General features: G+C 32.6%; 2 protein-coding genes across 4 annotated transcripts; both read left to right on the top strand.

Moving 5' to 3' along the window:
• Positions 1-3,995: 3,995 nt before the first annotated feature.
• Positions 3,996-6,655, top strand: LOC103491218 (uncharacterized). Of its 3 annotated transcripts, XM_051085257.1 has the most exons (5): positions 4,064-4,392; positions 4,740-4,760; positions 4,899-5,333; positions 5,416-5,608; positions 5,698-6,655. In XM_051085257.1, the coding sequence occupies exons 1-5, from the start codon at positions 4,375-4,377 to the stop codon at positions 6,288-6,290; spliced, it is 1,260 nt and encodes a 419-aa protein (XP_050941214.1). In that variant the 5' UTR covers positions 4,064-4,374; the 3' UTR covers positions 6,291-6,655. The 3 variants fall into 3 exon arrangements, with proteins under 3 accessions (XP_008449296.1, XP_050941214.1, XP_050941215.1); XM_008451074.3 differs by lacking the exon at positions 4,740-4,760 and having other exon boundaries at positions 3,996-4,392; XM_051085258.1 differs by lacking the exon at positions 4,064-4,392 and having other exon boundaries at positions 4,745-4,810.
• A 13,777-nt stretch (positions 6,656-20,432) lies between these two features.
• LOC127149396 (uncharacterized) lies at positions 20,433-22,632 on the top strand. The gene is made up of 3 exons (XM_051084607.1): positions 20,433-20,700; positions 21,378-21,797; positions 22,508-22,632. Exons 1-3 carry the CDS (start codon positions 20,433-20,435, stop codon positions 22,630-22,632), a joined length of 813 nt encoding a protein of 270 aa, XP_050940564.1.
• The last annotated feature ends 622 nt before the right edge of the window (positions 22,633-23,254 follow it).

Genomic DNA, 23,254 nt, shown 5'->3' on the forward strand with positions numbered 1-23,254 from the left:
AAATGAAGAGTATTTAAAAAAAAAAAAAGAAAGAATTTTGCTGTATTTACAAAATTCGAAAACAATATACTATATTTGCTATAAAATCCACTACATTTTTTTTCTTTTAAATTTAAATATTACATAATGATATCAAATCATCGATTTTTTAAATAATAATTAATGTTTTATCCACCTCACTTCCTATTTTATCTTAAACATTGATGTCCTATTTTATGTCTTAAACATTGAAACAAATCAACGTGAATGCTATTAAATGAACATTTCATCAATTCAATTACATTGGACCCATTTTTTAACTCATTAAAATCATAGCACTAATCAACAATTTCTTTTTTGTCTCAATTTAATAAATAAGTTAAATCACAAAAATTAACCCTTAAACTTAAATTTATTTGATATTTTAATTATTTTAAAGAAAATTGCTAAACTAAAATTAGCCCTTACGCCTAAATCTCTAAAATTTGAGATTTCTATCAAATATTTCCCTGGATAAAATCAAAATTTATTTAAATAAGCCGATCTATTATATACAAGTTTTGATTTCATGTCTAATAAAAAAGGAAACCTTAAACTTCCAAATTTTTGTTTAAAAAGTCTATAAATAAAATAAAAGATTAAAATTTTAATTTTATAATTTTGAAAGTTTTAGACCCCTTAAACACAAACCTTAAAATTATTTAATCTAAATTCTAATTCATGGATTTTCATCATTTTCGTCTTTTTTTTTACATTAAAAAATTTGATATTTTCTCCCTCTTTCCACTTAATATAATGTAAAATATTTTTAACATTAAAATTTTGTTTCATATAATTCGGATATATCTTCAATTTGGGTACTATAAATTTAAAATTTTCAATTTTATCTTTATAATTTGGTTGAATATAGCAAATTGTCTGTTGAGATTACGTCGCCAGTTGATGTTCCTGGTCCTGACTTGAAGACATTATCCTTACAGAAAAATTTCGATATTTGCTCCACTAAGTATTGTAGAAAAAATAAAATTCAATTTTATATTTTACTGAAATAAGTTACAGAATTTTTTCAAGGAAGTTATGTTCCTGATATAGAACATGATATGAGACCTACAGAAACCCCGTATATTTGACACTGATGATGTAGATGAGAATGCTGAAGGGTTCTTTATTCATCGTGACTTAGCCTCCAGAATAATTAATTCGCTTACAGTTGAGTATCAAGCTCTTTCTACATCTATAAATATGCTATCTGATAGAAGATTGGAGGTTGATTCGCTAGTTTGTCACCTGAAGACACTTATTCCCTCTTCTAGTACTGGTGCTCTAGATCGGGAGTAATATTTCTTTTCTGTTCAAAGGGGGAGAAGTTGTGAAGCTAAGGGGCGGAAGTAGCTATAGCAAGCCAATATCCTGAAGCTATTTATACACTACGAAATTAGGAATCTTATATTATTATCTATTTGAGATTATCCTTGAGGAAATATATATATACACTACGAAACTTGTGGGTTGCAGTATTGACTGATGAACGAAGAAAGCTTTTAGAGCTATTAGTCGAATCTATATTGCAATAACTATGAGCGGAAGAAGGTAGTGTGATTATCTATCTATGATCTTGATATGTTGATGTGTGATGATTTTTATGATGAGTAATGAGAAAGATGAAGCTGTGATCAAAGTGGTCATCTTAAACTCAGAGGGATTATGAAGACATCATCAAGTAAATTCACTCATACATTCAGGAGGAGCCTAAAGTCTATAGCTAATAAACATGTTATAGTAGTCATATAGTTGAACAGAGATCGTATGCCGATGTATATTGACTAAGAGTGAATCATAATAATATTACTCATCAGGGATGTGCGCAGCTTCCCAGACATAGACAACATTGTCCGAACTAGGTTACCAAAGTTCCTTGTGTTATTTACTTTTGTTGTCCTTTAGCTATTACTATTGTTAAATACTTTAGATTTAACTAGAGATTAATTTAATTATTTCACTCCATTTTTCATTGTCCATAAACACATCTTTTGACTACATGGGGAAGTTGATATACTTCATTTTAGTTCTTACTCAAACCTAAACCCTAATACCAATGAAAACAATTAGTTAAGTAAAAGATTATGTCTTAATAATGTCATTAGGAACTATTTGTAAGATTCAATTATACTATAAGAACTAAATTACACAATTTAAATTCTTTAGGAATAGATTGATAAAGGAACTAAATAAAACCTCTAAAGTGATAGAGCAAAATTAAATTTTACACACAATCGGTAAGAACCAAATTTGTTATTAGATAAAATATATTTTTAGTTCTTAAGGTTTCAGCCTCTACTAGCATTTGGATGCTGAAGTTTACATAGACAAACTTTCTTAATATTGAAATTTGAAAAGAATTAATTAACCCTCTCTTGGTTCTTGAAATTTCTTGTGATAAATGACTTGTATGCTTTGATTTAAGGTTCAATTTTACCCTAATCTGTTGGGAATGAATCTAATTTAAAAGGTAGGTCCTATGTGATTACATTTGGTGTTGTTTATCTTCGTTTTACATTGGTATTGACAACTATAATTTGATTGACGAGTAGAAGGTGATCAATCCAATTGTGTTCGAAATTATGTCATATTTATATTACCCCTATTGCTATAGTTCGGATTATGGTTATGGTTATGTTTGTCATTATAGTTATTATTAGAGGAAAAAAAATGAATTTTGATTCTTCTATTGTTATCGTTCCATCATGATTTGGGTTATCGTTAACGATAACATAAATTTGACAAAAATTCATAATTTTAAGTAAACACAATAAGAAGTAATCTAGTTATACTTGTGATTACGATCCATTATGATTTATGTATCAATGTAATTTCATTAATTACTATTAGAGAAATTGCCTTTGTAATAATTAAGTTGCAAAGTAGTTGCTAAGCTTTGTTAGTTTGGTTATCTGTTATAATAAACTCTTAGTTATTTTGTTATAAGTTAGTTGGCCATTTAGTATCAGGCTCAAAGGCTACAAATATAGCCCTCTTATTTGTATTTACATTAAGTGGAGATTATTGTTGAATAATATGAGGAATAACTCCCATTTAAGAAACCAGTCTTCTAATTCAACACTACTTAAAATGTTATCACAGTCTTCTAATTCATGCCCTTTTAAGCATCAATATGTTTGGGTCTTACATTCTGGTGCATCTAACACATATTAGTCATAACTATTATTTGTTTAAAAATTTTAGAATTATACAAAACCATGATTGTCATCTTGCCAAACAAAAATAGAATACATGTTCAGCATATTAGCTAGAGATATTGAACTAATTGAGGATACTTCTTTGTGTGATGTTCTTCTCACTCCTAAATTTGAGTACAATCTTTTGTCAATAAGTTCTTTACACAAAGAATCACAGTAGTCTACTTATTTCTGCTTTGATATTACCTTGATAATCTAAATTTAAAATTTCATATAGATCATAAGAAACAAAACAAGTGGTGAATGCATTTTTTTTAAAAAAAAATTCCCCCATTTTTCGATTATTAACCGAATTCAAGAATATTGGAAATTAGTTAATAGTTTCAAAATATAGGATTATTATGAAAAGTGATAATAAACAAAAAAAAAATGGTGAAGTGAAAATTGTTTTGAGTGTTATCAATTTTTAGAGGAACGTAGTGAGCAATAGGGAAAGTACATGTCCTACATGTTGTACCCAAACACCGTCGTCGGAGTGACTGCACATTAATAATACGCATCCCCAAAACTTGGTTTGGACTTTTCGAGAGATTTACTATTTTGCCACGCTGGATTTTGATGGGTTTTGGAGATTCCATGGGTACAATAGGGTGTAGGGTCTTCCAACAGTCCACACAAAACCAAATGCCCATTTATGTAACTTCACAATAATTGACTCACAATCAATTAGAACCCTCCACGTTGCTTCTCTCGGGATAATATCTTCACCCTCCACGTCACAAATCCACATTATCAGAAATCAAAATTATTAAATTCCATGTAAGTTAATTACGTGTCTCAACCCTCCTAGTCAGCAATCTTCATTTTCTATAAAGAAATCCATCCCCAATTTTGCCCACTCCACACTCCACAACCACACAAATCCCTGCAAATTTCTCTATCTTCTTCTTCTTCTTCTTCTTCTTCTTCGTCGTCTTCCTCATCATCATCTTCTTTCTCCTTCTTCTTCTTCTTCTTCTTCTTCTTAGCCGGCGAAGAAAATCGGGCCGGTCAAATGAATATTCCGGCCACCTCTTCTTCCAAATCATTACTCACTCTTCGTATCTCAGATCATCGCCGTCATGTATTTCACGAAAAGCTCTGATCCCAAATCCAAATTTCTCGTTCGCTTAGTCACTAAGTTATCCGCGTCAATTCCATGGAAATTCGGGGAAAGGTATCCATTTCTAGCATTCTCTATGTGAAAGTATTTGGTATATTCTTACTTCCTAGGGTTTTTTTTTTTTTGTCTGTAATTTTGAATATGAGAAGACAGTGGTTGGGTTGGTAGAGAGGAATGAATTTTGATGAAACTGCTGCAGGCATTGATTTCTTGGTTTTAATTTCTCTGATTGTCCATCGATTTTGTGTAATCTTTCCTTTTCTTCCTCTTGATTTCTGAATGGAGGATGAATGTATAAGAGGAAAACTAGAAGCATCGAGTTTGGGTTCATCTACTTCGATTTTATTCACTCTGAGCCTGTGTAATTAATTATGAAGCGATGTTTATTTATTGATTATCAGAATGGAGCAGAGATGACGAGGGTGCGTAATTACTAATTACTGCATCAAACAGAGAGCCTGAGGGTTATAGAGTTCAGATTAAGCTTAAAACTCCCCATTTACTTTCTCTTTTAACTATTCTTGTTCTAAGAACCTGTTTGTACCTTGTTTCACCTTCAGATGAAGGTTCAACCTATCGATATCGATCCTCCAACTGGAAGAGTTGCCATTCGTGCTGATCCTGGCAAACCAGTACTGAAATCGCGTTTGAGGAAGCTCTTTGATCGACCGTTTCCGAATGTTCTTAAGAATTCAACTGCGGAAAAGCCAATCGCGGCTGGGGAAGCTGCACAGTTCATCATCAATAAAGATGGGTTCTCTGAGTTTGAGCCGAGCTCCATTTGTTTGGCTAAAATGGTGCAGAGTTTTATTGAGGAGAGTAACGAGAAGCAATTGTCAGTGGCCACTGCTGTGAAGAACGGTCGCAACCGCTGCAATTGCTTCAACGGGAACAATAATGACAGTTCTGATGATGAGTCCGATGACTTCGGCGGTGGTTTTGGTGAAACTGTAACAATCGGATCATCTGGTGCCGATGTTTACGACTTACTCAAGGTAAATGCCGCTTCAATTCTCTTTAAAAGTTTAATTTTCTCAACTTGTGAAACTGAAATTGATTCAATTCTTTTGGAATCAGAGTCTGATACTTTGTGCTAGCGTAGCTGAGAGAAATCTCTTAGCCGACACCGCAAAGATTGTTGAGAAGAACAACAAAATTCACAAAAGGAAAGACGATTTGAGAAAAGTTGTCACAGATGGCCTTTCATCTCTCGGTTACGATTCTTCAATCTGTAAATCGAAATGGGAGAAATCCCCTTCACATCCTGCAGGTACTCCATTGTGATCTTCTAAAAACAAACATACAAACAATGAAACACCTCCATTATATTCGAATTAAAACTAGAAATTCTGTGTGTAGGAGAATATGAATACATCGATGTGATGGTGGAGAACGAGAGATTGGTGATAGACATAGATTTCAGATCGGAGTTTGAGATCGCTCGTTCCACTGGAATGTACAAGACGATTCTTCAATTAATCCCGAATATCTTCGTCGGAAAAACGGATCGTTTAGGTCAAATCGTATCGATCGTATCAGAGGCTGCGAGACAGAGCTTGAAGAAGAAGGGGATGCACTTTCCGCCATGGAGGAAAGCTGAATACATGAGAGCTAAATGGCTTTCGCCTCACATCAGATCCAAGCCTCCAAATCCTTCGGTGAAGGAGATCGAAATCACGAACATGGAGGAAAACGAGAACAACGAAGAATCGCCGACAGAGACGGACTGCGGAGAATTGGAATTGATATTCGGAGACGAAGAGACGATGATCACATCAGGTGAAAGTAATTCAATCGCTTCATCGCCGCCTCCGCAGGAAGGATTGTATGGCGGCAAGAAGGCGGCGTTGACAGTGACGCCCTGGCAACCTCCGGCGATCAAACCGAAGAGTCTCGATAGAGGAGCTAAGATCGTTACGGGATTGGCATCAATTCTGAAAGAGAATCCGTAAAAATTTTGGGTTTTTTTTTTCTTTTTAAAAATTTTTCTTTTGTCTTTTTTCTTTTTTTGTTGGGAAATGAAATATCATAAACAAAAGTAAAAAGAAAAAAAAGTAAAAAAAAAAAAGAGGAGATAATTAAGGGGGGGTAAACCGTAAAAGTAAATAATAGTAAATGTGAGAAAATGTATGTGCTTTTGTTTAATTGAGGAGGGGGGAAAAAAGAAAGGAAAATCCTTCGGTTTTTTGGTTGCAAGGGTATTCTACTCTGTGTAATGGGTTAGCAATTTTAGCTTTACCCAATCGTGTTTATAAAATTAAAATTAAAAATTAAAAAAAAAAAAAAGATAATCGAATCTTTCTATAGCAATTCTCAATTATTAGTTTTTAAACAAAGAAATCATACATTATTATTTTTGAAATCTTCAACCAATGTATTATGATACTTTGAAATTAGATAAATATTAACAATTTTATTATTATTGAACTTAATGTAGAGTATATGTTTGAGATTAATAGGTGATTCAAATCCCGTAAAGAGTTTCATTATACTAAGGGCATATAATATTTAGAGTGTTTGTATTTATTTATGATTTATAAAGTTGTATGGATAAAATTGAATTGAAGAGTGAGTGCTCCCTGAAAGGGAACAGCTGGACGACTTTAAAGCTTATTTTCCAAAATATTTGTACATAAAACTTTAATCATTTCTCGTCTTTTGAGAACTTTCCTTTCCCTTTTTATTTATTTATCATTATTTTATTCTTTCATTTTCTAAAATTTTATTTTATTTCATTAAATATTTTCTAGTGTGAAACCCGTGGGATCTCGAACGTCGGAACCCAGAAGAAGACAAACTTTAGTTTTCTATTTTTCTTTTTTTCTTTTTTTCTTTTTTTGTGTCATTAATGAAGCAAAAATATCAATTTTTAGAATGTTATTATCTATAAATAAATTTTGTAAAAATAATTTTGCTTCAATACTTATATTGACTCAAATAAGTTAAACAATTAACATTAAGAAATAAACTTTTCTTTAAATAGTGTTAGTGAAAGAAAATCAATGGTTATTTACGTGACGAAAATTGGATTCTTAATTCTTCTCTTTTTTCTTTTTTCTTTTTTTTTTTTAAATTCACATTAAGACGATTGTATTGTATTGTTTTTTTTTTTTTCAATTATTATTGAATTAAAATCTTGGTTATTAAATTTGTAAAATTGATTTTTTTCAGAAAAAATTAGTTATTAGATATAAATTAAAAATTATAACTATCTTTTTTAACTTTCAATTTCTTATTCCATTGATTTATATATTATAAACAATCAGCATTCATGAAAACAATTTGTAATTTTGAAAATCGAAAAACTAAATAGACATAAACTTATCTACAATCAATGAATGGTATGTATGTATGTAATAAATAATTCCAAGAAAACATTTTTTAGAAAATGTATCATTGATTTAATTTTGATGGTTTTCTAAGAAACCAATTGAACTTTTAGTTACAGGGAATATGGTTTTCTCTACTTTAAAATAAACATAGTGGGTCCATTTAATATTCTCATGATTCTCTTCTTTATTTTCACATTACATATTATAGGTTGTTACCCTTGGAAAATATAATAAATTACAATGTTATATGCTCCAAACCAAATAATCAAGACAATTATTAATTATTTAAAGCTTAGGTCATGAAAAGATGCTCATTAAATTTTTAAATCTTTGCTTATAAGTATCTCAATTGATTTTATAGTTAGTAGTTTACCCAATTAAATATCAAATTTTGGATATCATTTTCACAATTTTTTTTTTTTGTTGGATTAAGGTCAAATAAGGGTTAGGGTTGAATTGTTCTCCTTGACTTTAGGTTCAAGTTGATTACACTTGCTTATTGAGTATGATCAAGTCAATGAAAAATTTATTTGTTGAACATATGACTTCTTAATACAATTTTGGAATTACAAATTATTTATCTGTATTTAAAATGCTTGTGTATTTTAAGCTTATTAATTGTCAACATTTTATTGATTTAAATAGTTGTGACAAATCATTATTCATAAGAGACAAAGTTAGTATATATCGGTATTAAATAATGCTCAAATCTCCATCAAATAATTTGAGATAGAAAAGTAATTTGTTAATTATCCTATTTATTTAACATTTATTCTAGATAGTAAAACTTTTGAGAATATTTACAAAATACAATTTCAAAATTGTTATAAGTATTGATGGACACTAATAAAAAAACTATCAATAAAAGACTATAGATCTAAAATCTTGTAATATTTTATAAATATTTTAGTTCATTTTGTCATATTCATTTCTTCCGTGGTTTCTAATATTTATTTGGAAGGAAGAGGGTTTAATTTCTTATAATAAAATTGAATATACATAGCACTAAATTTAGAAATTTTTATTTTCATTTGGATTGTTATATAGCAATTAAAAAAAAAGGCTAAGTTTGTTGTTATGTGTTTGATTAATTTATGTTGTCTATGAAATTAATATAAATGTGTAAGTTGAACTAAGAAATTTTACAAATGAAGCCAAATAATAGTTGTTTAAAATATTGGAATCCCCATTGTTGTGAGCAATTGTAAATTAATTTTCAATAAAGAAAGAAAATTGGCCCAATCAAATGAACTAATAATTTAGAAATTATAATAATACCCATTACATTATTGGAGAGTTTTCTTTTATATATATATAAAAGGAAAAGAAAAAAAAGAATAATGAATATGTCTTATTCTGGATATGACCTATTTATCATTACCATTAATTTTAATCAAAAATCGTTTTCCATTAGTTCAAATTAAAGATAAATTTAAAGTTAAATAATGATGAGTATTTTTTAATCAATTATTATACTTAGAGAAAATATATAAACGATTAAATTAATTGAGTATATGTGAGAAATAAACTTTGCATACACTAATTTATTTTCAAATAATAATTTGATAGAATTGATATACGAAATATTAGGTTTAGTTTTAGTTTATTATTTTGTATCAAATTAAAATTTATAATTTATAATTGTATTAATGAACGTTTGTAGGTATTGATTCACATTTTTTTAGATTCTAGATTTTGTTTAACTAATTTGTGTAAAAGTTATAATTCAAGTCAATTAAAGTCTAAATTTTTTATAAGCAAATCAGTATGAAAATTTTGTTGCAATTATCTTTAAAAACTATTTATGCAATCTGTTTGAAACGTGTTTAGACATTTTTAGATGATTTTGTAAATATTTTTGATTTTTTTTCTAGATCTAAAAATCACATATTGTAATATTTTTGAAGTCTAAATCATGGTAAAAAAAAAAAAAAAAGAAGATGTAAATGGAAAAAGGTTAAACCTAATGAGAAATGAGAAATGAGAAATGAGAAATGAGAAATGAGTGGTTGTTGTTTTGCTCCAAAATTTTCCCTCAATTTAAAGTTGTAAAAAGAAAATTCTTTTCCATTTCAAATGCAACTTCTAGAAACTCCTCTATATTCCCACCCACAGTTTTATGGGGTTTTATTCAAAAAAAAAAAAAAAAAAGTGATTCTTTCCCTTTTTTTCCCCTTTTAACTTTGGGTAAATGATATAATAATAATAAAAACATCTTGTAGTTTGTGTCAAAATATAGAAAATTAACAAAAACACCATAATTTTGATTTTATTTTTTAAAAATAGCACATTCTTTTAAAAACTCATTAAACTATTTTTTTCGGTCCAATCTCAGGCAGATCAACACCAGCATCTCAGTAGACATTAGACGAAATTCTATTTAATCTCTTTTATCTTTTTAAAAAATTTGTAGATCTCAATTCATCCTGGCATTTTTTTTTCTGAAATGATATTGTAATACAACTTAAGGTGGGGAGATTTGAACTCGAGACGAATACATACATGTGCCAATTGAATTGAGCTCATGTTGACAATCTTAGGCAAAATTGTAGCAATAGAGCCTAAAAACTTGATAATCTCGTTCATATCGAGTAAAATTGTATTGAGAAAGCCTAAAAAATTGATAAATCGTATTCGTTTTGGCTCAAGATTACCCCTAGTTTTTAGTTTCTTTCGCTTTGGATCTCCAATTTTAATATTGCTCCCTAAAATATTGTATTAATTAACTAATTTATTATCATTATCTATAATTATTAACCAATTATCATTCTACAAAAAATATGAAATTGTGTATAAGACCTTGTTAATTAATCTTCTTTGCAACAATTTTGGAGTGATTGGTGTAGTGTTTTTGCTATTATTGTGGTGTTCTTCGTCTATCTCTTCAACATCTTCTATTATATCTCTTCGAATCTTCCTCTGTATCACCTTATCTTGATAATTCTCCATAATATATTAATAATTTTATGGTGCTTAAGTTAAATTTATGGAAATTTTGTAGAGGTGATTGTTGGTTGACTTGTTTGATAGACACGTAATAAACACTCCATTCCGTTAAATAGCTAGTGCAAATATAATGTAGATTAATTCAAATCCCTATTTCTTTAAGGTTGTTCTTGCTAATGCTCTCCCAATGAACAAAGTTTGTAAGTTCATACATTTGATAAAACTCTTTATTTGAAATTTTAAAAAAAAACCAGTACACAATTTCAATGTCGATCTTGATCGAGATGGATCGAGAAATTACATTGAAAGAGTTCCTTTTAAATTTGTGAAGCATTTCAGTGTCGAGATCGATTGAGATTGACATCAAGAAAAACAAAATTACGAGTTTTCTGAGAGTGTGCTTGAAATGTAAAACCAAAAGGGTGTTATTTCTCAAAATTTTCTGAAAAATATAACTTTTAAAAGTTTCAAAAATACCCTAAATTTTTTAGAAAAAGTTAAAAAGATACTCTTACCATTAGTTTTAGATGGAACCATTAAAATTTTGTTTCAAAAATACCGTTAAACTATTGAAAAGTTTCATAACTTTAAACTAAAAAAAAGTTAAAAAAAAAAACACTCTCACTAATTAAATTTTTACACTAAATCTCTTAGCATCCAAAATAAAAACCAAAATTTTAATTTAAAGCCATAGTTTAAATTTACATCGATATGTCGATATTTCTATCGATATTTTTACATTTTCATAGAGTTGATGTCGACATAGTAGGTTGAATCTATATTTCCATTATAGTGTAGAAAAATCTACGAATCACAAAAAATAAACATCAAAATGACAATTATAAATATAATATAATTAATAGGGCATGTAATTTACTTATTTAGAATAACAATAATTATTTTAAAAAATGTCAAGAATGGAAAATTTGACAAAATACTCACAAAATATAGCAAAGTTTCAGATTTTATCAATGATAGACATTGATAGGCACCAATATGCTTCTATCAATTTCGGTCAGTGATATTGATAGATAAGCTTATCAGTGTCTATCATTGATAGAATCCAAGATTTTGCTATATTTTGTAAATATTTTAGTTTATTTTACTATATTTGAATAATATCTCTATTTATACTAATTTAAATTTATTTTTTAAATTTTTTATTTTTATAAATTTTCCAGAAATATCCATCAAAATCTAAAATAAAATTTCACAAATTCAAAATAAAAAAAATTCTTCTTAAAACATGTTAAAGCAATAATTAGACGAATAAAAAATTTTATACCGATAGATCTATCAAAATATCGCAGTATGTTAATAGTCAAATACTTTTTTTATTTGACAATTAACTATTTGTTAATTACAACAAAAATTATTGAGATTAGTTGTGTTCGTGGTCAATCATTCTGTACTAATAGTCAAATAAATTTAAAATTGTAGTTGACTTAAAATTTTGGTTGTTGAGAAAATTAATGTAAACTTTAGATTAATGAGTATTTTTAAAAAACTTTTAAGCTCAATGGTATTTTTGAAGCATAATTTTAACAGTATCCATCCAAAATTAACGATAAGACTATTTTTTAAACCTTTTTTTGAAAGTATAAGAGCATTTTTTAAACTTTTGAAAGCTTATGGGTATTTTTGACACAATACAAAGTTTAGAGGCTTTTTGTGTAATTTGACCTTAAAGTTATCATTGTTTGACCCAAGAATAGAGTTGTATAGAAAATTATTTTAAAGGACACAACTGCTAAAAATATTAATAATATATAGAAAAAATTTAGATTCTATTGACTTTAGAATTCAAATTTTGTTGATGAAAAATTATTTAAAGAAAAATATTATTATTTTATTCATTTCCACATTGCTTATAAAGCAAAGTGGAAGCTTGTCACGCCTTGCCCCGTGTCACAATCATAGCCTTTCAAACACGATTGTGCGGCACTTGTTCAACTCGGTCAACAAGTCAGTTGTTCAATATTTGAAATTCGCGAACAAACTCGCGGTATGATGTAGCCTCCCTCCATGTTCTCAGAAAAATATTTTAATAAAACGGGAGAGATAAAGTAAATTGTTGAAAACATCATAAAAGGAAGCATTGAAGACTGTCAATTGCAAGGTAAATAGCTTAGATTGCAAAGAGTGCGACAAGGCTTGGGCGGGGGTTGGACTACTCAGGTACCCCCTATAGTACATATTGAGATTTTTGGCCTTGGCAGGCTTGCATATGAAAAAGCCGAAATGTTACACTGTGGCTTGACGACACGAAAACGAAAGAAATAGACTAAACTACTTTTAAGACATAAAGATAAAGCGATTTAGGGGTATTCGGACATACAGCCATAGGTAAACAACACCTTGGACAAGTATGCCCGTGACATTCTCCCCCACCTAAATGGTTGACGTTACCGTCAATTGGCAAAGCTGGAGCTCTTCCGTCTTTTGCTTTCACGCTTCAAGATCTCGACACGTTCTTTGCTTGTTACCTCAACGAGGGGGTTCTTCCACTTCACTAGGAATTTATGTATCTCCCTCGTGGGCCTTCTACCTGTCCTTACCCTGTCAGCAAGGACTACCTTAACTTCTCTATCTTCTTCCTGTTCCAGTCTGACAGATAATCGTATGGCGTTGTTGCACTGCTGATCGACAGCTTGGTCATCCACTCGAACACAAGGGGGCATCGCTTTTGATCCACCCTCTCCTCCATTAGCCTTGAAGCTTCTTCTAGGCACACTTGGGTGATGTCAACCATATGCTCCCATTCCTTTTCAACTCTGTGCACTTGAGGGTTGTTCCCAGTAAGGGTCATCAATGACCGGCGGCAATACAGAATGCCTACTATCGTTAATCTCAAACTGACTTCTCCTGATCAGCGAATCTGTTTGAGCATCATGACCAAACTGGGCTACATTCAACATCTGGACCCAATTCCTTTGTCTGCCATCAACAAAATGATGCAGATATTCTCCGAGCATACAGTTGAATTGCTCGGCCTCAACTTTGGGAGGCTTGTTAGCATCGACAACCCCAAGACTTGACCCCTCAATCGTGGCTTGCTTCCGACCATCGAAGGCGGCCTGATGCTTGAGGTTTCCACCCCACTGAATGTTTTCTTCCTTCAACAACTCAGTCAGCGAGCTTGCTCCTTTTAAGAATCCTTCCATGAACTGTCCATTACTATTGGCCCGTCCAGGGCATGAGCGTAACTCCACGACTGATTTTGGTACTCTCCCATCACATGTTGCGGCAATCTTCCTTTTTCCCACCTCAATCTGGTGAAACTCCACCACATGACCCAGCACGTTTATCTGTCTCTGCATAGAACAACACTTTCCTCCCTTGGCATCGGTAAGACTAAATGGTACAACGGGAAACTCGTATGCTCTAAGTCCAGTGATACAAGGTGTCTCGAGTCCCTCTGTCTTCGTTGCTCTTACTCGACAGTGCCTCGATCGGATGTCTGACTTCGGGAAATACTTCACCCCACTTGAGCGATCAAATAGATTGGGGAGTATGGGAAATGGATATTTGTGGCTAGCTGTGAGCTTATTCAGGATACTGCATTTGATACGCCGTTGTGAATTTCTATCCTTCTTCTTCATAGAAAGGACCGGGGCTCCATACGGAGCTTATACAGGTCTACTAAATCCTGTACTCAATAATTTCTTCGACTGTTTTTGAAGTTCAGCTAACTCTGGTGGCGTCGTGCGATGAGCATTCTTTGTAGGCGCTTTCGCCTCTGGCGACGATTCTATCCCATGGTCGGTCATCCCTCACATCGACAAGGATTGGGCCAACTTTTTGGCATCACCCCATGATACTTCTCAGGGACACACAGATTGTCTTTGGGGACTGTCTCCTCTAGTTTTCCCAATGACCCAAGCGGGATCGCCTTAAATGGTGGTTCCTCTTGGACGAGACTCTTGTCTAGTTGCATGGCCGATATCATTTTAAACCTATTAGGCTGGCAAATATCTGCTTGCACGACGGTGGGAAAAGACCCAGTAATCGCTAGACATTTGGCTGAGGGCATTGGTATGACTTGATGTTCAAGGAGGAACTCCATTCCTAGTACTACATCGAAGTCGTCCATCTTTACAACCACAAAGTTTACAAGGCCTTTTCATCCTTCCAACTTTATCAACGTTCGTTTCACTAGTCCAACGATAGGTAGGGCAACAGAATTCACGGCCTTCATTCTTCCTGAATCCTTCTCTCAACGGAGTCTTAGACATCTGCCTTCTGCCTCTGTTATAAAGTTGTAAGTTGCACCGGAGTCAACCATAGTGCTCTTAGTCTGTTTTTGGTTGATCCAGTTGTTAACATACAATAATTCCCTTTCCACTGATACACTTCTCTCCTCTGCCTTTTTTTGGAGAGACGACAAATACTTTAAGGCCCCTATTCTAGGCTTCTCGCCCCCTTCTATTTGGTGACTTCACCTTCGGCTTGATTCGACTTATCATCTGAATCTGGGATTAATGAGGCCTGAAAAAAATGGAAGTCAACTTTATTCAGGCATTCTCTTACCAGATGTGGCCCCTCACATATGAAACAACTGAGGGCACGCTTGGGTTGGCTTCGATTATTTGGCCTTCGCCATGTGTTCTCTGTGTTTGGTTGGTAAGGCCTGCGGGCTTTACCAAAACGTTTGTCTCCCCCGACAGCTTTGGGAGAACTCGAGCGACTATTCCTATTCATTCCAGGTGAGGAGCTTTGGTGACGTCTCACATCTTGAGAGTCACTAATCAGATCAATCAACTGTTCGACTGCTGCATACGTTGACGTGAGGTCTTGGACCTTTTGTTCATATAACTTGGTCTTGGCCCACGGTTTCAGCCCTTCGCAAAACAGAAAACTTTGTCTTTCTCTGACATATCGCGAATGTCTAACATCAAGCCCGCAAACTGTTTCACGTACTCCCAAATACTACCGGTGTGTTTCAGCTCACGCAACTTTCGGAGCCAAAATCTCAACATTTTCAGGGAAGAATTGTGAGCAAAGTTCTTTCTTCAAGGCATCCCAAGTATCTATCATACAACGTCCTTCTTCCATGTCCACATATCTGGATCTCCATCATAACTTGGCATCCTCAGACAGATCATCATCGTCAGTGTAACTTTGGCTTCCTCAGTAACCGTGTTTGTGGCCCTGAAGTACTGCTCGAGGTCAAAAATATAGTTTTCCAGGGCCTTTGCATCTCTTGCCCCACAGAAGGGCTTTGGTTCCGGAAATTCACTCTACTAACTGGAATTTCTCCTCCAGCTGGAGCTTGGTTTTCCATTAATCGCATTGTGAGGTTCAGTCTCGCATTCACATCTACGATTTCATTTCTGACGACATCGAGGGTAGCTCGAAAATCCTCTGATATGTCGTTTATCATCTCTAAGAGTGTCTTCTGAGAGCTGTCTAGCTCATTGACACGTTCTTCCATGTGGGCAACAAAGCTCGACAAACTGTCCCCATATTCATATTTAACAGTTCTTCCAACGTTTCCTTCTAGAGTGTCGACTCTTGCCAACAACTCTTGTATTGGTAATCCTTCGACACGGCCAGCTACCGCATCAATCGTGTCAGTTTTCTCAGCAATTTCTTCGAGACGGGACTCCAAAAAGTGGACGGAATCGGGAACTTCAGCTAGGTAGAGCATCTGCTCCTACAGCTTTACCAGTCGGTCTCTTTGGGCCTTGCCCGATAGACTCGTTGACGACATATTTCGGTCTTATTATCAACTAGCCGATTTGGCTCTGATACCACTTGTCACAATCGTAACCTTTCAAACATGATTGTGCAGCATTTGTTCAGCTCGATCAATAAGTCAGTCGTTCAATATTCGAAATCCGCGAACAAACTCGCGGTATGGTGTAACCTCCCTCCACGTTCTCTGAAAAATGTTTTTATAAAACGGGAGAGAGAAAGTAAATTGTTGAAAACATCATAAAAGAAGCATTGAAGACTGTCAATTGCAAGGAAAATAGCTTAGATTGCAAAGAGTGCGACAAGACTTGGGCAGGGGTAGGACTACTCAGGTACCCCCTATAGTACATATTGAGATTTTTGGCCTTGGCAGGCTTGCATATGAAAAAAGCTGAAATGTTACACTGTGGCTCGGTGACACGAAAACGAAAGAAATAGACTAAACTACTTTTAAGACATAAAGATAAAGCGATTTAGGGGTATTCGAGCATACGACCATAGGTAAACAACACCTTGGACAAGTATGCCCGTGACACCCTGCACGCATCCTTAATCTCACTATGCGGCATAAGACATGACTTCAGGAGTCCTGTCGCCTCAATCGAACGCCAGAACGCTCACTTAAATCCTTATACTTGAACTTAGACTTGTACCAAGGAGGGAAAAATTATTATTAGAAAATAAGTGATAAACAAACCATTTCTTATTACTTAAATCAAGCGATATACGATTACACTTTCCATATAGGGATTGCATGTGTAGCGCCGGTCTAAGTAGGAGCTAACGATTTTTTATTTTGTAGATTTATCCTTCCAACGCGTATAGCTCCACCGAAGTGCAACAACAAAATTGAGCTATGTGAGTTGGGATGTTTATATTGAGTTGTAAGTAGAATCTCACACCATAACTTCGTATACATAGAAGCTTAATTATGTTAGGACTTGGTCTTAGATTGATATGGTGTGAAATTGGTTAGTAAGGATTTGGTTTGAAATCGAATGGTTTTTTGCCTTTTGTAGAAAAGAAAGCGGATGAGAAATATTCCCTATCGTTTTTTTTTCTTTGATAATATGTTCATGAAGCTTAGAGGAATAATATATGTAAAACTCAACATTATATACCCATTTAAGGTTTTTAGGTGAGATTGTACTCAGACTAGGTCGAGTGTGCCTTTGTTGTTGTTTCTACTAGAGCCTTCACTTCCACACCTCAAACAAAAGCTCAAATGTCACTCTCCTCGGTGATTAATTGAGTAGCATGATGACAAGTTTTGATTTATCCAACAATTTTAGGAATGTTATTTTGAATGCTTATAAATTTAATTAATAATAGTTCATTTATTGTAAATAATTTTCATAAATCATAACTCAATAATTTGTATAGGAGTCCCATATATCATCTTTAGTTTGATTTAAAGTATTTCATTTTTTTTAACATTTTAAAATGTTATATTATTTAGATAAAGTTCATAAAGAAATAAGAAAAATCTTATAGAATTGGATCTCCATAAATAAATTAATAATAGTAATAATAATAATTATTATTAAAACAACACCAACAACAAAGATGTAGATTTTATGTCACATAAGGATATTTCCACCTTTTTCTCCACTAAGAAAAAGATGCAACTTTTTTTTCTATTAATATTTAATTAGATAAAAAAAAAGCTTTTTTTTCTTTAAAAAAAAAAGATCCATAGATAACAAAATGATTAGCTAAAGGAATAACAATTAGCCACAAAAAATAAGAAATAAACAAAAGCAAGGTCAAATCAATAAGTTAGCTAAACATCATTTCATGTTAACTTTAATTAATTGACCACTCTTTAAATCAAAACGTATAATATAACTTAAATGCTACTTAGATCTATTTATTACTTTTCTTTAAAAAAAAAAAAATTCATTTAAGCAACATACAAATAAATATACACTAAGAAACAGCACTTGGTTAAAATACACACAACCTCCCAACAAGTATCACACAACCTCCCTCTTTGAACTAAGAAATTTGGGAAGTAAAAAAAAAAAGATCTTATTAGAGTGAGCGACAAAATACAAGAGTGCTTAAAGAATTCATACAAGAGTTTCTCAAAATACTTCGTTACTACAATACTAACCTCCACCTTATTGATTCAAGTTTGAAGTTAAATTGACAAAATTGAAATTTTAGAATTAAAATTGTCCAAGGTGTCAAACTTTAGGGTAAAAATGGTTAAGAGAAATTATTGTAAATGATAAAATTGTTAAAAATATTTACAAAATATAATAATATTTTTATTTTTATCAACGACTTTTATCAAAGCATCAATAGACACTAATAGAAGAATAGACATTGATAGAAGTTTATTAAAGATAGAATATGAAATTGTTTTTATATAATTTACTATAATGGAAAATGATGTGATAATTATTTCTAATATATATTCTTTTTTTTTGATAAAAAGATTGAAGGATAAGTCATGTTTGAAGCATCTAGTTTTCCTCATAAAATCTTCTTTATGAAAAAGAAATATTCTAATAATATATAACATTGGTTTCATCTTTGTTGAAAGCAAATTTGGACCTAAAATTCAGACTAAAGGCATTAATATCCCTCTACTTTATTGGTTGAGGTAATAATTTGGTTGCTTGATTTAAATAAAGTTCTTAAGATATATTACGTGTTTTTTCTTTTATTTATTTATTTATATATATTTTTTTCAAATTTCTTGTGTTTTGTTGTTTATTTTTTGAAAAACAAGTTGATTGGATAAAGTTTTGTATTTCTTATTGTTTGAAATAATTAATATACGTAAACCAAAGGTTGTTTATAAAAATTGGAAACTCGATTTTCTTGTAGACATGAAATTGTATGTTCCTTTAAATGCTTATGAAAAGAGATATACTAATATTTAAGAATCATTAATGAAGCTCCTATTTCTATTATTTTGGACTTATAAATTACATTAACCACATAAGAAAAAGATTAACTTTAAGAAAGAAAAAGACAAAAAAATTAAAATTAAAAACAAATGAAGCTGTACTTTATTTATTGGAAATTAAATTAAGATGAAAATTTATTTATATTTGTTTTATCAAAGAATAGAAAGCATCTATATGGAAAATGGTTTATCACAACAAAGGGTTTGTCGATAACCTTTTTTTGGAGTGAGAGAAAGATAAATAAGAGTAAAAGTAAGGGAAAAAAAAAACCAAATTGTGTATTGGGCTTAGGCCCAACAAATGAAGGGCATATTTGAAAGAAAGGAACTGGCCCTGGAAAGCCCACCATCAAGGGTTTCAAAAATTATAATACAAATATATATTGTGAATTCTTTTATAGATTTTATTTGGTTTAAATTTTGGTATCTCATGTGTAGATTTGATATCATATTAACCAAAAAGTTTGATTAAAATTTGATTCTTTCTAATATGTTGGTTTATCTACCAATCATCATTAAAGTCCTAGTATTTTGGAGTCTGTTATTCGTGTAATCTCTTCTATTTATTAGGTAGCATATTTCTATTAGTTGCTTATTTTTAACTTTTATACGTTACATGTATTGTCTATTTAAAAGACTTCTTAGCTGAATAAAATTGATGACTTAATCTCCACTTCCGCTAATCTCGTCTGCTATTATTCTAAAATTCTACTGTTATGCTATTATTCTAACACAGGTATCAGAGCGAAGTTAATTTATAAAGCAACAGACGACAGTTTTAGCTTAACCACAATGGCCTCTGAAAACTTTGTGCAACCAGCGATTCCTCGTTTCGATGGTCATCACGATCATTGAAAAATGATGATGGAGAATTTTTTGAGATTAAAAGAATATTGGTAAGTTGTGTCTAATGGAATGCCAGAATTAATAGCAGCAATGACAGACACACAAAAGACTAAAGTTGAAGGAACGAAATTGAAGGATCTGAAGGCCAAAAATTACTTGTTTCAGGCTATTGATCGTTTAATCTTAGAGACAATTCTTTGCAAAGATACCTCCAAGCAGATTTGAGATTCAATGAAGAAAAATATGAAGGCTCGGCAACAGCAAAGAGGCAGCAGCTTCAAACACTACGTACCAAGTTTGAAAACCTTAAGATGAAGTCAGATGAGTCGATTGTTGTTTACTTCTCACGAGTCATGGCAATCACCAACAAAATACGGATGTTCGAGGACATGTCAGAGGATATCATCATCATTGAGAAGATACTTAGATCCTTAACACCAAAATTCAATTTTGTTGTTTGTGCAATTGAGGAGTCTAAGAATATTGATGATCTATCACTTGATGAGCTGCAAAGTTCTTTACTGGTACATGAACAGAAGCTCAAGCAACAAGACAATGAGGAGCAAGCTTTGAAAGCTTCAATAGAAACTCCATCGTTGTCAAAAAGAGGTAGAGGCAGAGGTAAAGAGAAGAAAAGCAACAACCAATGGAATCAGTAGCAACACCAGCCACGATACAGTCAATCTCAAGGAAGAGGAAGAGGACGAGGACGAGGAGTCCATAACTCAGAAAGTCATCAACGGAGGTCGGTAGACAAGTTAAATGTTGAATGTTATAGGTGCCACAGGTATGGTCATTATCAGTTAGAATGTCAAACTAATTTGAATAAGCAAAATAGGGAACAATCAACTAATTTTGTAGAACAAGACGAAGAGGTTTCTCTTTTGATGGTGTGTCATGTGAATGAAGAAGCATAACCAAATTTGTGGTACTTAGACACTGGCTGCAGTAATCACATGTGTGGTGATAAAGGAGTTTTTTCGAACTAGACGAAACCTTTCGTAACACTGTCAAGTTCGATAATAACTCCACGGTATCTGTTATGGGGAAAGAAAAAATCACTCTCCAAACCAAAGGTGATATCATCCATACTATTTCAAATGTCCTTTTTGTTCAAGATTTAAAGACTAACTTACTAAGTGTGGGTCAGTTAAAAGAGAAGGGGTATGAGGTCTTCATCAAAAATGGTGTATGCAAAGTTCATGATAAGAAATTAGGCTTAATCGGTCAGGTGAACATGACATCGAACCGGATGTTTTCGCTTTATCTCCAAAGCCACACTCATTCATGTTTTTCAGCAAAGGTGAAGGATGAGGCATGGCTATGGCATTTACGCAATGGGCATCTAAAATTTGGTGGACTCAAAACATTGCAAGAAAAAAATATGGTGACGGGTTTACCACAAATTAAAAGTCATTCTGAGATTTGTGAAGATTGTGTGGTTGGGAAACAACACAGAGATAGGTTTCCAACAGAAAAATCATGGAGAGCAAAGCATGTTTTGGAACTTATTCACTATGATCTTTGTGGACCCATAAATCCGACATTAAATGGTGGTAAACGTTACTTTGTAACATTCATTGATGATTATAGTCGAAAAACTTGGGTTGACTTTTTACAGAAAAAATCTGAAACTTTTTCAGCTTTTAAAAGCTTCCAAGAAAAGGTTGAAAAGGAAGCAGACATGTCAATAAAGATTCTTCGTAGTGATCGTAGAGGTAAATACAACTCGCAAAATTTAAAAAATTTTGTGAGGAGCATGGCATTAAAAGGCAACTTACAACAGCATATACGCCACAACAAAATGGCATTTTAGAGAGGAAAAGTCGCACAATCATGAGCATGGTGCAGTGTCTATTAAAGAGCAGTGGAGTTCAGAAAACTTGTTGGCCTGAAGCTGTCAATTGGAGTATCCATGTGCTGAATAGAAGTCTCACATTTGCTATTTAAAATCAGACACCAGAAGAAGCTTGGAGTGGAAAAAAAACCAAATATTGATCATTTTAAAATTAATTGACTGCATAGCATATGCACATGTTCCAGATGCAAAGAGGAGTAAACTTGACAACAAAGGAGAAAATATATTTTTCTCAGTGTTTATGAGCAATCAAAGGCGTACAAACTATACAATCCAATCACCAAGAAAATTGTCATTAGCCGCGATGTTGTTTTCAATGAAACACAATTCTAGAGTCATGAAGAATGCAAGCCTAACCAGCGAATCCAGGTTGATTTGAAAATGGAGATGAAGGGACAAGGCAACAGATTGAAACAAATGATGAAGCAACTATCACTCAAGAAATTCCAGCTGTCAGTGGGGTAGAAAGAGCTCAGTGAGTCAAAAGAAGGCCTGCTTGGATTGAAGACTATTTGGTAACTGGAATGGATTAATCTGATGATCCAGTTGTTTATTTTGCTTTGTTTGCAGATTGGGATCCAGTAACCTTTGAAGAAGCTGTCAAAAAACCGAAATGGCAAGAGGCAATGAATGATGAGATAGTAGCAATTGAAAGAAACAACACCTGGGAATTAATTGAACTTCCAAAGGGGTAGAAGACTATTGATGTGAAGTGGGTCTACAAGACTAAATTAAATGAAAAAGGTAATGTTGACAAATATAAAGCGCATCTGGTCGCTAAAGGCTACAAGCAAGAATTTGGTGTTGATTATAAGGAAGTCTTCGCTTCGGTAGCCCAACATGACACAATCAGATTGGTGATAGCATTGGCAACACAAAATTCTTGGCCCATTTTCCAGCTAGACGTAAAATCGGTATTCTTGCATGGTGATCTTCAAGAAAAGGTGATATAGATGATATGAAAAGCACTTCATGCTATGTCTTTATGCTTAGTGCAGGGGCTATTTCATGGTCATCGAAAAAAGCAGTTTATTATTACTTTGTCAACAATTGAGGCTGAGTTCATAGCAGTAACTTCATGTGTGTGTCAAGCCATTTGGTTAAAGAAAATTCTTGAAGAATTGCAATTCAAACAAGAAGGATCCATTGCAATTTATTGCGACAACAGCTCAGCGATTAAACTTTCAAAAAATCCAGTTCTACACAAAAGAAGCAAGCACATAGATGTGAAGTTTCATTTCCTAAGGGATCAGAATGTAACAATAGATGTTTTTTATTATAAAAGTGAAGATTAAATTGCTAACATAATGACCAAGC

The sequence above is a fragment of the Cucumis melo genome, chromosome 5 (genome assembly GCF_025177605.1).
Source record: "Cucumis melo cultivar AY chromosome 5, USDA_Cmelo_AY_1.0, whole genome shotgun sequence".
Classification (NCBI taxonomy): Eukaryota; Viridiplantae; Streptophyta; class Magnoliopsida; order Cucurbitales; family Cucurbitaceae; genus Cucumis; species Cucumis melo.